General features: G+C 54.8%; 2 protein-coding genes across 9 annotated transcripts in view; one reads left to right on the top strand and one right to left on the bottom strand.

The window, feature by feature from the left end:
* Positions 1 to 13,483, bottom strand: part of ECE2 (endothelin converting enzyme 2) — a 32,595-nt gene that overhangs the window by 12,458 nt on the left and 6,654 nt on the right. For 3 of the 8 annotated variants that reach the window (XM_038583532.1, XM_038583535.1, XM_038583537.1), the window contains exons 1-6: positions 2,039 to 2,164; positions 1,712 to 1,798; positions 1,248 to 1,383; positions 827 to 1,042; positions 242 to 366; positions 10 to 156 (exon numbers count right to left, since the gene is read on the bottom strand). In XM_038583532.1, coding sequence (XP_038439460.1) covers positions 10 to 156; positions 242 to 366; positions 827 to 1,042; positions 1,248 to 1,383; positions 1,712 to 1,798; positions 2,039 to 2,077 — 750 coding nt within the window. In that variant the 5' untranslated portion in view covers positions 2,078 to 2,164. Of the gene's footprint in view, positions 1 to 9; positions 157 to 241; positions 367 to 826; positions 1,043 to 1,247; positions 1,384 to 1,711; positions 1,799 to 2,038; positions 2,165 to 2,471; positions 2,650 to 12,699; positions 13,393 to 13,483 lie in introns of those variants that run through there. The other 5 variants (XM_038583534.1, XM_038583536.1, XM_038583533.1 and 2 more) reach the window with 4 other exon arrangements.
* On the top strand, positions 10,191 to 12,485 carry CAMK2N2 (calcium/calmodulin dependent protein kinase II inhibitor 2). The gene is made up of 3 exons (XM_038583544.1): positions 10,191 to 10,564; positions 11,439 to 11,510; positions 11,740 to 12,485. Exons 1-2 carry the CDS (start codon positions 10,396 to 10,398, stop codon positions 11,507 to 11,509), a joined length of 240 nt encoding a protein of 79 aa, XP_038439472.1. The 5' UTR covers positions 10,191 to 10,395; the 3' UTR covers position 11,510; positions 11,740 to 12,485.

Below are 13,483 nucleotides of genomic sequence, written 5' to 3'. Positions count from 1 at the left end.
AACTGGTACCTGGATAACATTGCTGTTAGAGCTCTTAGAGTCGGCACTGACGTAGACAGTGAAGAAGGGAGTAGCTCTGTAGGTCCCTGCTACTGCCTTCAGCACTTCCATGAAGTTGTCCTGGTCCCAGGGTCCGGTAATGTTCCAACCACCAATCTGAGTAGAGACCATAGTGGAAACTATGGCAACAGGGGCCACATCCTCTCCCAAGACCTATCCTGACCTCCCCCAGGGGTCCTACCTTGTCAATGAGGTCTCGCAGTGGCTGGGCTCCCAGTTCCTCGATCCGCTCCACCTGCAGGCAGGAGAGGTAGAAACGCTGTGTCTTCCGCTCAGCTTCACTGGTAGAGTTGAAGGTGGTGTTTTCTGTGGGGTAGAACACAGGTCCAGTTGGTAACTATGCTAACTGCCAAAAGGGGTCCTGGGCCTTCGCTTGGTCCCTCTCCTTGCCCTGCTACGGGGCAGTCCTCCTAATGTAGACCCAGGAAGATCATCTGAACAACAAAGAATGACTTCCTCTCCCCTGTCCATGGAAACCCTCAAAGATCTCTAAGCACTACAGACTCCCTCAGGCCCACAACACCTCAACAGTGATCCAAGCAGAGTGCAGAGTGGAGTCCCTTCATTATATACTCAGAGGTCTGTCCCCTCGAACCCATCTCCACCTCTCAGGATCCCCCTGCTCTCTGCATCGCCTGCCCCAGGAGTGTTTGTGGTCATCCACTTGTTCATTCAGTCGTGGATATTTACTGAAGATCTAAATGCAAAGCCCTGTTCCAGGCATGACATTGACTTGGCACAATGCCTCCCTGACAGCCCCACTCACCAAGCAGGTGCTTCAGTATGGCCTGGTTTTGGTCCCAGAGGCTGTTGAAGGTGTTCCAACGAGAACGCCCATCGGGCAGAGGATTTCTCTGAATCCAGCCACCACAGGAAAACTGGTAAAAGTCCTCACAGGGACTCACCCCGCGGTCCAGGGACTCCAGAATCTTTCCAGCTACTCGAATGCAGGCCTCTGTGAGGCAGGTGTTGTGGGATGGGTCTGTGGCAGGGGACACGGAGTGGGGGGTGGGGTTGGGAGGCTGTCATTGGGTCTGAGAGAAGCAAATGCTTTGGGAAGGGCCATGACAATAAGAAGATTGGGAGGAGAGAGAAAAGCTGGGGGGAAGACTGGCCAAACCAGAGAAAATCTTAGTGGCCCTGGAGCCCCCAGAGCCCCCACGGCTTGGAGGACTGGTGCTACCTACCCCCGTGGTACTGGACCCCCAGAGCCACCAAGCAGCCCAGTAGCAGTGCAGCCAGCAGTAGAGAGACAGCGGCTAAGACCAGCTCCAGTTGGGTGTGCGAGCCCAAGAAGTCTCTTGTCCTCTTCCGGAATCCCACCTAGGGAACACAAGGTGACAGTGAGCTAGCAAGCTGCCGGGGGGATCCACCATCACAGAAGTCCTCCCAAAGGGTTTCCAAAGCCATGGAGCAAAGACGCTGAAGGGCTTAACTTTGAGCACAGGGGCAAGGAGGCAGCCTGAGTCAAGCCCTGAGCCTGCTTAGTGCAGCGTCATGGCTTCCGATGGCCTCAGCAGAGTTCCAGCGCGGAGGCCAGAGACGAAGCCGAGCTGGGGGCAGGGGACCCTCTGGGGCAGCCCAGAGCTCCCGGGTCTGCCGGCGGCACGGCAGGGCTGGGGCCTTGAGAAACGGGGAGCCCCTTGCCCACCTCCACGGCGTCCGGGGAGGCCCCGCCCTCTACGGGGGTCTCAGGTGCGTCTTCCTCCCGCAGCGTGGTCCGCTCGTACTCCACCATCTGCCAGACAGTCGGGGGCGCCCGCGGGGTCAGGCCGCGAGGGCCCTCTGCCCGCGGCCCTGCCCGGTGCCCCTGGCCGGGCCGGGCCCCTCCTGTCTGCGGGGAGGACCCCTCTCTCCGGCCGGCCCCCGCGGCCTGGGCCCCTCCGACCCGCGCCCCCTCCGGCTCGCGGGCCCTTCTCGGCCCCTCGGCCTCAGCCCCTCCGCCCGGTCCTCTCCGCGAGCCGCGGCCCCTACTCACGTTGCCGCCGCCGCCCAGCTCCTGCAGCGCGACGTTCATGGTGGAGTAGGGGCGCGCGGCACCCTGGGGCTCCCGGCGGCCGGCCCTCGCCCAGGCCGCGGCCTCAGCCCCCCGCCCCAGCCCCCGGCCCGGCCCCGCCGCCGCCCGCCATCGCCGCCGCCCCCGCCGGCCCGGCCCCCTCCGGCCGCGGCGCCGCGCCCGGGCTGGGGGGAAGGCGCGGGGAGGAGCGCTCCTGCCGCCGCCCGCCGCCCGCCGCCCGCCCTGCGCCCGCGCCGGGACCCCCCTGCCCTTCGGGATCAGCCTGCCCGGCTCCCGGGAACACCCTCTTGCAAGCCACCCGTCCTTTCCATGCCTTTGAACCAGGCCCAACCCCTGGTGCTATTTCTTGGCCCAGTTCCCCAAGTTGCAGGCCCTCCCCACCCCCTTTAAGCACCTTTAGGAAATTACGCTCTCCGGAGGAGCATCTGCCCCCAGCAGTTCACACAGCACCTCTTCAGCACCTCTTCAGCCAGCACATGCAGAGCAGCAACCGGGGGCGACCCACACACAGGGCGTCCACACGGAATCTACCCAGAGAGCACGCAGACCCAAAGTGCACAGGCAGGCACTCAGCCCAACACATGGTTCCCCACCCCCCCAAGACACACATGCACAGTGTACGCACTGCACACTCACCATGTATACACCTCTACAAGGCACCCAGAGCCGACACACACTACACTGTCCTGCTGTACTCACACGGCACACATGTACAGCACACGCGTAACCCACACTCTGACTCTACTCTTACATGTTGCTTCAAGATTGCACTTTTACTCCTCAAGATAATTGTTGTCATCAGATCATCTCACAAAAGGAGGGTTACAGATGGTGACAAATTGGCAGGGAAAAAAACAGCCATGCACAGATATTTAAAGAAAAGACGTGTTAACACTTCTAACTTGAGGAAAGCAAAGCATTTTATTTGGGAGGTTTACAAGAAAAAAAAAAAAAAAAAACCCAAGCAATATTTAACTGAAAGGCAATAGCGTGGCATCTATGCATCTGCCATCTGCCTTCCATATTGTCATTCCTTAATCAGGCCTGGTGGTGTTGCAGTCTGCTGCACTGAAGAGAGCCTAGTGTTTGTTGCCACAGTTTTTAAAAAAGTGCCTGATCCACCTCCTTCTTCCCCAACCGACTACATGAATTTGACCTGAGAAGGCTCAGAATGGTGGCAAATCCATAATCCATTTCTCAGCACTCACCCCAGTCCTCAGCCTGCTGCATGAGATTCTAACATGGGCTGCTCTTGTGGTTGAGAAAGGGTGGATAATGAATCAATCAGGTTGAGAATGTTTTATTTGGCAATTACACACACACACACACACACACACACACCAATTACATGTTCTCAAATAGGAGACAGTACAGTGTTATAGGTAGGATGAATTCTGGATTCAAACTCAATGTCCTCACTTGTAAAATTTAAGTAAGAATAGCACCCTTGTCAAAGGACAGTGTCTGACACATAAAGGGCACTCAATGTGTGAGCTGCTATTTTTGTGTTATTGTTAAAATCCTGTAGATAGAAATGAGAATTGTAAGGGGCTGTTCTATTTCCTCCAGGTAGATGGGTTCTAGGTCAGTTAGGGGTTCCCTGAGCAAGAAGTTTTCACATTCAGCCATACTGGGGTCATACTGGGATATCTACTTGGAACAAGTTTCTGGAGCTGTTCGTGTTCACTCTGATGACAGTGTGGCATCACAGCACTTACCTCTTCCCCTTGTTCCTTATCACCCCCAGGAGTGGATGAAAGGAGATGTGGCAGCAGGGGCAGTCTTGGCCCATGGGAAATTCCACCACGGCATGACCGTGCGAGTGTACCATAGTCCTACTATGTAAGGACTTCCTGACAACAGGTGCATTAGAAATAGTCCTTATGGCTCCTTGACATAAGGAAAATAGCAAGCTTATAGCACTCTAGCATATGCCAGCCACTGTCTAAGTGCTTTACATCTCATGGTATGAAGCTTTTTTACAGATGAGGAAACTGAGGCTTAGAGAGGCTAAGAGTCACATGGCTAGTAAGTAGCCGAGCTGGGATTCAAATCCAGGCAGTCTGACTGCTTTCTGGAGAGAACTTTGTCAACATGAATCAAAAGGAGGATATACTTCCTCCCAACATTAGTTGCTAGTCTTCTGGCACATTTTCTCTGGAACAGTGAGGGGAGAACATCAGTTCTCAAGCCAGACAGACTTGGACTGAAATCTGGGCTCAATTCTTGATCAGCTGTATGATCTTTACCAAGTTACTTGAAAGCTCAGACCCTTAATTTTCTTCATCTGTAAAATGGGAACAATCACCAGTGTCTTGGAGAGTTGCTGTGATAATTACATGCAGCCACATAGGAGAGAGCCTGGTACCTAGTTTTATGGTGTTCTCAGTTTCACTAGGCTTGGCCTAAATGCATATTTCCTTTCTATCCATTCTCTTTCCTGATTCAAATCATTTATTAGGCTCATAACTATTCCTAACCACATGTTAAATACCCTAGCATGAGAGACTTGGAATTTGCTCTATTTTATAATTCCATTTTCTTTCCTCTGTGTTTATCATCTTTGCCTCTTTTTTCCTCTCTCATTCTATTATTTTTTCTCTATCTTTTTCTGCTCTTCTTTTCCTATAGGAATAATTTCTTTCTTTTGGGTTTTCCCCCCTCTAAAGTGATCGTGAATTGAGAGGGAATAGATAACGGTTTACCTGCTAAATTTACAAGCCTTGTAAATTTATTATTTTTTTAAAATTTTTTTAAAGATTTTATTTATTTATTCATGAGAGACAGAGAGAGAGAGAGAGAGAGAGAGAGAGAGAGAGAGAGAGGCAGAGACACAGGCAGAGGGAGAAGCAGGCTCCATGCAGGGAGCCTGATGTGGGACTCGATCCCAGGTCTCCAGAATCATGCCCTGGACTGAAGGCGGCGCTAAACCACTGAGCCACTCGGGCTGCCCAAGCCATGTAAATTTAGCCATGAAGATAACAAGATACATTAATGTCCAGTGTTGACAAGGATGGGATATATGGGCACTCTCTACATTGTTGCAGGCTTACAAATTGATATCACTTTTTTGGCAATATGAATCAAAAGGTGTAAGTATATATCCTCTGAACCAGAAAGTCTAATTCTGGGAAATCGGTCCAGGAAATAATCATTATCCATAGGATGTATATATTAGTTAGCTTTTGCTGAAGAACTAACCTCCTCAAACTTTGTGGATTAAAATAGCAAACATTCATTATTTCTTATGCACTGCAGGTTGATTGGGTGATTCTTCAATTCCAGGTCAGCTCAGCAAGAGCTGAATGATGTAGCTCAGTGGTTTGGGCCTCAGTCGGGATGACTGGGTCCTGTCTCTATGTGGTGTCTCCTTCTCCAGTAGGCTAGCCTAGGCTCCTTCATATGGTGGCCTCAGGATTCCCAGAAACAAACAAACAAACAAAAAAATGGGACAAACATAAACGGTTTTCAAGCCTCTGCCTGCCCCACATTTGCTAATGTCCCTATTGGGCAAAACAAGTCAGATGCTCAAGCCCAGATTCAGGGAGGGAGAAATAGAATTTACTTGATTGGAGGAGCTACAAAATATTGGGGCCATTTTTTCCCCTACAACATTTACTCTTCACAGCACTGTCTCTAATAACCAACAGGGGCACCTGGGTGGCTCAGTGGGTTAAACGACCAATTTTTTTTTTTAAGATTTTATTCATCCATTCATGAAAGACACAGAGAGAGAGAGAGAGAGAGAGAGAGGCAGAGACACAGGCAGAGGGAGAAGCAGGAGCCTGACGTGGGACTCGATCCCTGGTCTCTGGGATCATCCCCTGGGCTGAAGGCAGATGTGCTTAAAAGGTTAAAAAAATATATTGCAAAAGTAATATACTCCATAAGTATATAGAATAAAAAGATAAAATTCCACATTCCAGGATTCCAGTACCATCCTCAGAGAAAGCCATTAACAGTTTTGTATGTGTCCCTCCAGATCTTTCTTTTATAAGCATTTACATACCTAAACAGGACATGTATATGTGTGTATGTATAGGTGTGTATGCATCAGTGTGTGTGCATACTTTTCCCCCATATACAAAATCACACTTTATAGTCATTATTTGGTGACATTTTGACAGGCTTTGGAGATTCTTTTTTTTTTTAATTTTTTAAGATTTTTATTTATTTATTTATTCATGAGAGACACACAGAGAGAGGCAGAGACACAGGAAGAGGGAGAAGCAGGCTCCATGCAGGGAGCCCAATGCAGGACTTGATCCCGGGACTCCAGGATCACGCCCTGAGCCAATGGCAGGCGCTAAACCGCTGAGCCACCCAGGGATCCCCAGATAGGCCTTATTCTTTTTGTGATTTATCAGACTCTGCTAAATAGAATGAGTCCCAGAAATACCCTCCTGGTATGGCCTTTCTTCAACAGGATGAGAGCAAAGGGTCCCCAGAGAGTTTAAGGAAGGAGAAACATAATTGCAAGAGATGTAAAAAGATGACCCCAAAATATTTGTAACAGGTTGCATTTGTTTCCTAGGATTGCTGTTACAAAGCATCACAAACTGAGTGGCTTACAGCAACAGAAGCTTTTGCTCTCACAGTTCTGAAGATGAAAAGTCCAAAATCAGAGTATCAGCAGGACTGTACTCTCTGGAAGTTTCTAGGAAAGAATCCTTCCTTACCTCTTCCAGCTTCTTGAGGCTACCAGCAATCCTTGGTGTTCCTTGGCTTGTAGGAACGCCTACTTCCCCTTCCTCTCCTTCCTCACATAGCCTTCTTCCCTGTGTGTGTGTGTTTGTGCATCTGTCCTCTTATAAAAACATCAGTGACTGGATTTCAGACCCACTTTAATCTAGGATGACCTCCTCTTAATTTAGGTAATTACATCTCAAAGTCAATAGCCAAAATAAATGTAAAGAAAAAATTAAAATACCTAATTATATCTGCAAAGATCCTATTTCCAAATAAGGTTACATTCCGAGGTTCCAGGTAGCAACTTTTAGGTGGAACTTTTAGGGGGGCCCCTATTCAACCCACTACACAGGCCTAAAGTTTCCACCTGAATAAAAGTGCTATTACTCAACTGTCAAAGAGCATGGTATTCCGTTTAGAACGTATGGATCAAGCCCACTAGGTTTTGAGAGACTTTCAGTTGAGAAATTCAATGCACTGTCACAAAACTCCAAACAAAATTAATTTCATTTTATCTGTAAAAATGAATTTTCATCTCATGGACAGTGATGCAGAACTTCTGAATTTTAAGTAGAGGATCACAACTTAAAGACCCCCCCCCCACACTGCATTTTTACAACATAGATGTAGCTTATATAATTCTGTACCTTTACAATTTTGCAGTTAGGTCTTTTGCTTTATTTTTTAATAAAGATTTTATTTACTTATCCATTAGACACACACACACAGAGAGAGAGAGAGAGAGAGAGAGAAGGCAGAGACACAGATAGAAGAAGCAGGCTCCATGCAGGGAGCCTGATGCTGGACTCAATCCCAAGACCCCAGGATCATGCCCCAGGCCGAAGGCAGGCAGCAAACTGCTGAGCCACCCAGGGATCCTCCAGGTCTTTTGCTTTAATCATGACCTACCACACACAGCAGGGACAGGAATAAGATTATTTAAGAAGGAGCTCACCAAATGGATTCCAAGTTAAATGGTCATTTCTTCAACCTTTCCACTCTGGGAGTAGAAAAGAGAACAATCTCTATTCCCCACTCAGGGCTTAGCTCATCCTTGTCAAGAATTCTCACCTTTCCTTTAGCACTTTTAGTGAGGGGCAGCTCATTACCTCCTGAGTCAACCCACTTCACATCAGGACAACAATTTCATCTACAAAACTGTCCTTCATGTAGGTTCTATCGTCTCTAATGCTTCAGACTAGAACATAGAGGTTCAGAGAGGTATGTACATCATGCAAATGACCAGAAAAGTGTGGAAGGATATCTATCAAAGATTTCATGCGATTTTCTGTATTTTCCTAAAATATTACAAGAGTAAGTGAATGAATTTTTTTTAAGATTTTATTTTTAAGGGCAGCTCGGGTGGCTCAGCGGTTTAGCGCCGCCTTTAGCCCAGGGCATGATCCTGGAGACCCAGGATCGAGTCCCACGTCGGGTTCCCTGCATGGAGCCTGCTTCTCCCTCTGCCTGTGTCTCTACCTCTCTGTGTGTGTGTGTCTCTCGTGGATAAATAAATAAAATCTAAAAAAAAAAAAAAAAACATTTTATTTTTAAGTAATCGCTACACCCAAAATGGGGCTGGAACCCATAACCTTGAGATCAAGAGTCGCACACCCCACTGACTGAGCCAGCCAGGCACCCCAAAATGAATGTACTTTTAAAAACTATAATAATGGGCAGGGGGGAATCCCTGGGTGGCTCAGTGGTTCAGCGCCTGCCTTTGGCTCAGGGCGTGATCCTGGAGTCCCGGGATCGAGTCCCGCGTCGGGCTCCCGGCGTGGAGCCTGCTTCTCCCTCCTCCTGTGTCTCTGCCTCTCTCTCTCTATGTCTATCATGAATAAATAAATAAATCTTAAAAAAAATAAAAACTATAATTATGGGGCCTTCCGTTCAAGGCCACGTTAAGTGGAACCGCTCCCGCCGCCAGTCCTGGTCCCTGGGGGCAGCCCCCACGGCGTTAGCCTCCGCATCCCTGGGACTAACACTCGGGGAGGAGTTGTTAGAGGATGGAGACTCAGCAGCACCAGGCAGTTTCACTAACTGCGTGATTTGGAGGGAAGGAGATAAAGCGCTTCAGGGACAGTGGAGACCCCTTCGCCTCAGGTATGCACAATGTACGGGAGGATTATCGTCCTCATCATTGCTGTCGTCAGCTACGCCAAGTGTGGGACCTCCCCCCCCCCACCTCCAAGGCCAGTGATTGCGCCAGAGCCCCTGCGTGCAAGCAAGCAGGTGACGCTGCCGCTGACGGCCAGCTGGGGGTAGGGGAGGGAAGGGGGCGCTCCCCGGTAGGGGCCGCGGGAACGGTCACGTGAGGCCCCGCAACGCGGGCGGGCGTACCCTCCGTCCCTCCTCTTGCACCTCCGGATGCCCACGGGCGCGCGCCGCGTCCTCAGGCGCTCCGGGCTTCCCCGCGTCACCTGCGGCCAGGGCGCCCCCCGCGACGCCGCCATTCATTCCTCCTACACGGCGCGCGCAGCCCGAGCCTCGGGAGCCTCGGGAGCCTCGGGAGCCTCGGAGCCTCGGGAGCCTCCGGGGCCGGGAGAACTGCGGGACGCGGGGCCCCCGGGCGCCCGGGTTTCGGCGCCGGCAGCGGGGGTGGGGGTCTACTCTGGTGCGCGCGCGTCGGCCCAGTTACCGAGATCCGTCCTAGGAGAGACCGAAATACACAGACTCAGGAAACGGTAACAGTAACGCGTAGGGAGCGGGTCCAGGCGTGGAGCCATCCAGAAAGGCAGAGACACTTCTAAGAAGCAGAAGTAGACTGACACAAAGAGACGCGGGGCGCAGGGACAGATACACACGAGAGAGAGACTGAGGGCTAGGCAGCCAGACGCAGACGCGCGAAGAAACGCTCCATAGAAACAGTGTAAGACCCGAAGACCAATCCGACACAGACGCGCCAACGGCGGCGACACCACCCACGCCTGAGCCATTCCCACGTCCGCGGGTTCGCACAGTTGAGCACACCGGACCCGTACGGGACCTCCCCTCCGGCGCGTTTCCGGGGTCTCCTCTTTTGAATGCTGCCCAGACGCCAGGCTTGCGGCCCCGCCCCTCTCCCGTCGCCAGTCCCCCTCCCTCGCCCCCGGGAGCCTCCCGGCCAGACCCTCCTCCCGCCCCGCGCTCCCCAGGCCCGCCTCTCGCAGCCAGATCCTGCACCCGTTGGCCCGCACCACGGTCCAGCCGCCACTCCCGCCTCGGGCAGGACCCTCCCACGAACGCTGCCGGCCCCCGGGGGAGTGCAGGGCGCGCTCCGGTCCGCTCCCCCCACCCCCGCCCCGCCTCTCTCCCCCGGCCGATGCCCGCCCCACCTCCCCCGCGCCCCGCCTGCCGCGCTCTGCGGCAGTCGGGCGCTCATCGTCATTCCGCTCCTGCCGCCGCCGCCACCCCCGCCCCCCGCGCGCCGCCCCCGCCCGGTCCCCGTCACCACCTCCGCCGCCGCCGCCGCCGCCTGCCCAGCGGCCCGGGAGGCGGAGGCGCGGGGGAGGAGGCCCCGCTTGGCTCCGCAGCCCCGGATGCTGCATGACTTCATCCTTCCGCCGGCTCCCCTGCTGAGCTAGGGCCGGTCCGGCAGCTAGCCCGCCGCCCGCGCCCCGCCGCAGTCCCGCGCCCACCCCGCGCCCGCCATGTCCGAGATCCTGCCCTACAGTGAGGACAAGATGGGCCGCTTCGCCGCCGATCCCGAGGGCTCCGATCTCTCCTTCAGCTGCCGCCTGCAGGACACCAACTCCTTCTTCGCGGGCAACCAAGCCAAGCGACCCCCTAAGCTGGGCCAGATCGGCCGAGCCAAGAGAGGTATGCGGCCGGGGCCCGGAGTCGCCGCTTGACCCAGAAACCCTTCGCCGGGCGCCCCCCGGCTGCCGTTCCCCGCCAAGCGCCCGCAGCTCTTGCCGCAGACCAGCGCAGCCAGCCGCTCGCCGGCCGGGGTTTCGGGGGGGGGGGTGTCCCCGCTGCAGTCTTGTGTCCCTCTCTTCCCCTCTCCCGGGAACGCAGTGCCCCGGATTCGATGCTCGCCACCTCTGGAAGTAGAGCCCTGACACCTGGGCAAGGGGGAGGGGCCGGCCGGGGCATTTGGGGCTGCCCGAAGTGGGAACGTGGGGCGACGGGCCGCTTCTTCAGGATCAAAGGCTGAGTCGGTGGATGCTTCGGAAGAACCTTCGGGTGGGAAGGGACGTCCGACTGGAGAGAGGACAGAGGGGCTGGGGATTCGGTTGCCCTCGTTGCTTGCTTGGGGAGGGGGCTCTGTTGGTGCCAGGATCGGAAGAGAGAGGTTCAAGCGGCGAGAGGGTGAGGGTGGGCAGAGGGCTGCACTAGCTGAAGATTCTGTTGGAGAAGGGGGTCTGTCGAAGAAGGGGCTCCCAGGAGCAAAAGGATGATCAGCTCGGATGGAGGAGAGCTCAGGTGGCGGGAGGGTTTGGACTGGGAGGTTGAACTGCTGGTTGGAAGAGGGGGCGTTCCTCCATCGGGAGGGGAGGAGGGCCTGTGGGAGCTGGGCTCGGCGGAGGGTCGAGTCGTTGGAATTCCGATGGGGAGGGCACTGAGGCACGGGCGTCCGAGGGGCGTCACTGGGCCACCGCAAGTAGCTGTTCGGGGCGCGAGGACGCGGGGCCCGCTCTCGCCGCCGCTGCCCCCCGAGGCCGCGCGGCTGACGCGCTTTCTCCCTGCGCAGTGGTGATCGAGGATGACCGGATAGACGACGTGCTGAAGGGGATGGGGGAGAAGCCGCCGTCCGGAGTGTAGACGCGCCGGCTCGGGCGGCGGGCTCCGGGCCCAGCCCCGCAGCGGCCAGGAGCGCGAGCCGGCTATGCGGCTGCCGGCGCCCCCCGCCCCGGCCCAGGCGCCCGCGGGCGGGGGCTGCAGGGCCGCGCCGCCTTCGGGTTGGAGTCGCTGCCGCCGCCGCCTGGCACTCCGGAGCTGTCCGCTTCAGCACCACGGCGGCGGCGGTGGCGGCGGCGCGGACCGGCCCGGAGCCCGCCGCCGCGCTCATGCACTTTAGAACCTCGGGCCGCAGCCCCACCCCGCACACCGGAACGGACACAGAGACCCGCGGCTCTCAGCCCCCGACCCGCCCCCTCCCGCACGGCTCCCCTGCCCCGCCCCTCTCCGGCCGGTCTGGTCTGCAGAGCCGGCTGCCGGCCGGTGTCGAACCGCGCGCGCAGCCAGGGATGTTTGGCTGCGTATTTGCATGAGCTTCCCACCCACCTGAGCCCAGCCCTCCAGGCCGCTCCCTCACTCCCACCCCTGTCTGGCGTGACCCCAGCCTCAGCCTCTTTCTAAGGGACTTCCTCAGCACATTTGTATTTTTATATCCGACTCTTTGTTTACTGGCTCCCCTCATGGTTCATGCCCTCCCCCCTCCGCCCAGTCTCGGCCACGCTCTTCTGCGCCTGGCAGATAGGATGGGTGTTGAGTCTGAGATGGAACAAGCCCCCAACATGGTAACCAACCACATGGCCAGTCTGCCCAGGCCTGACCCCAGGCGACTCTGGCAGACCCCTCCTCTCAAGATATCACCTTCCAAGGGCCCAGGGCTGATTTTACTCTGGACCCCTGCATCCTGCCCCTGGGAACCCAAGTGAGGACTGCTCTGCACCTTTGGATGACACCTGTGGCCCTGGAGATGTTTTCAACCCAGGGGTGTCCTTTGTAAATGTTCCTCCATCCTCACTGTACCAGGAGTGTGTGAATAAACACAGACCTCCCTGTGTGTGTGTGACCACTGTTTTGGTCTGCTCAGGAGCCAGGCCAAAATGGCTCCAATCCCTTTTGGGGAGGGGGCAGATTCTTGGGAATCTCAGGTGCATGTTGCTGGCAAGGAAGAAGTTGCCAAGTAAACAGGTAGGCCAGCCTGGCCTGAGAACATTACAATGTAGCTTCCTTGGGTAAATACATAATCTAACCAGGATAAGAGGCTCGAGTTGGAGCTGAGATTAGAAGCATAACACAATCTTGATTCAAAGTCTGCAGCCTCCTGTGAATAAATCCAGGTTGAATGGGGGTCAGTAACAGGACCCAGGGATACAGGTCTTGAAGTCTGGCTGGCATGTGGAGGGGTCATGCTAAGCTTTGCCCCAGGGGATGATCACTGGTGGTTTAGTACTAGGAAAAAAACTGAGGAACCCAAGAAGGAAACCAGAAACCTGGGATTTGGGATCTAGTTTGACCTGGGCTGTATTGTTTCCTGTGGAGTCACTTCCATCAGCTCTATCTTAGGCACGAGGCCTCTGGGATTGTGAGCACCTTGAATCAAACCCTAAGCCTTTAGTCAGGAATTCAGCTACTTGAAGAGCCCAGGGCAGAAAGGCAGGGAAGACAGGAGAAACATGCCTCTGGCCTCACAGCTGAATGGCACTGAGGAAGTCCTCATGATCCGAGTCCTGGAGGAAGCAGGGCGAGGTGGGAGGTCTAGGGGGTGAAAGGATCTTGGTCCCAAGGGCCAGCTGGGCCACAGTGAGCTCTTTGCCCTTCTGCATGATGTAAAGATGGAAGTGGAAACCACTGCCATAGGTTGCATGCCTCAGGGACCAGCCATATCGGGCTTGGGCATAGTGTCTGATCCGAAAGTGGGGAGCAGCTGAGGTCAATGAGATGAACCGGCCTCCATGGACCAGCACCCGGCTCACCTGCAAGGCAGACAGAGAAGCCACTGGTGAGGAGTCTATCTCCAGGTTCTCAAAGGTCAGTATGGTCCCAGATACCCTTGCAGGTACCACC

This window comes from Canis lupus, chromosome 34 (assembly GCF_011100685.1).
Source record: "Canis lupus familiaris isolate Mischka breed German Shepherd chromosome 34, alternate assembly UU_Cfam_GSD_1.0, whole genome shotgun sequence".
NCBI lineage: Eukaryota > Metazoa > Chordata > Mammalia > Carnivora > Canidae > Canis > Canis lupus.
This window is presented reverse-complemented; position numbering and strand designations above follow the sequence as displayed.

Bases quoted from the DNA above. Each gene is read 5' to 3' on its own strand.
- CAMK2N2 (XM_038583544.1), top strand. From the start codon at position 10,396: ATGTCCGAGATCCTGCCCTACAGTGAGGACAAGATGGGCCGCTTCGCC. The intron at 10,565-11,438 runs GTATGCGGCCGG...CTCCCTGCGCAG, and splicing joins GATCGGCCGAGCCAAGAGAG to TGGTGATCGAGGATGACCGG.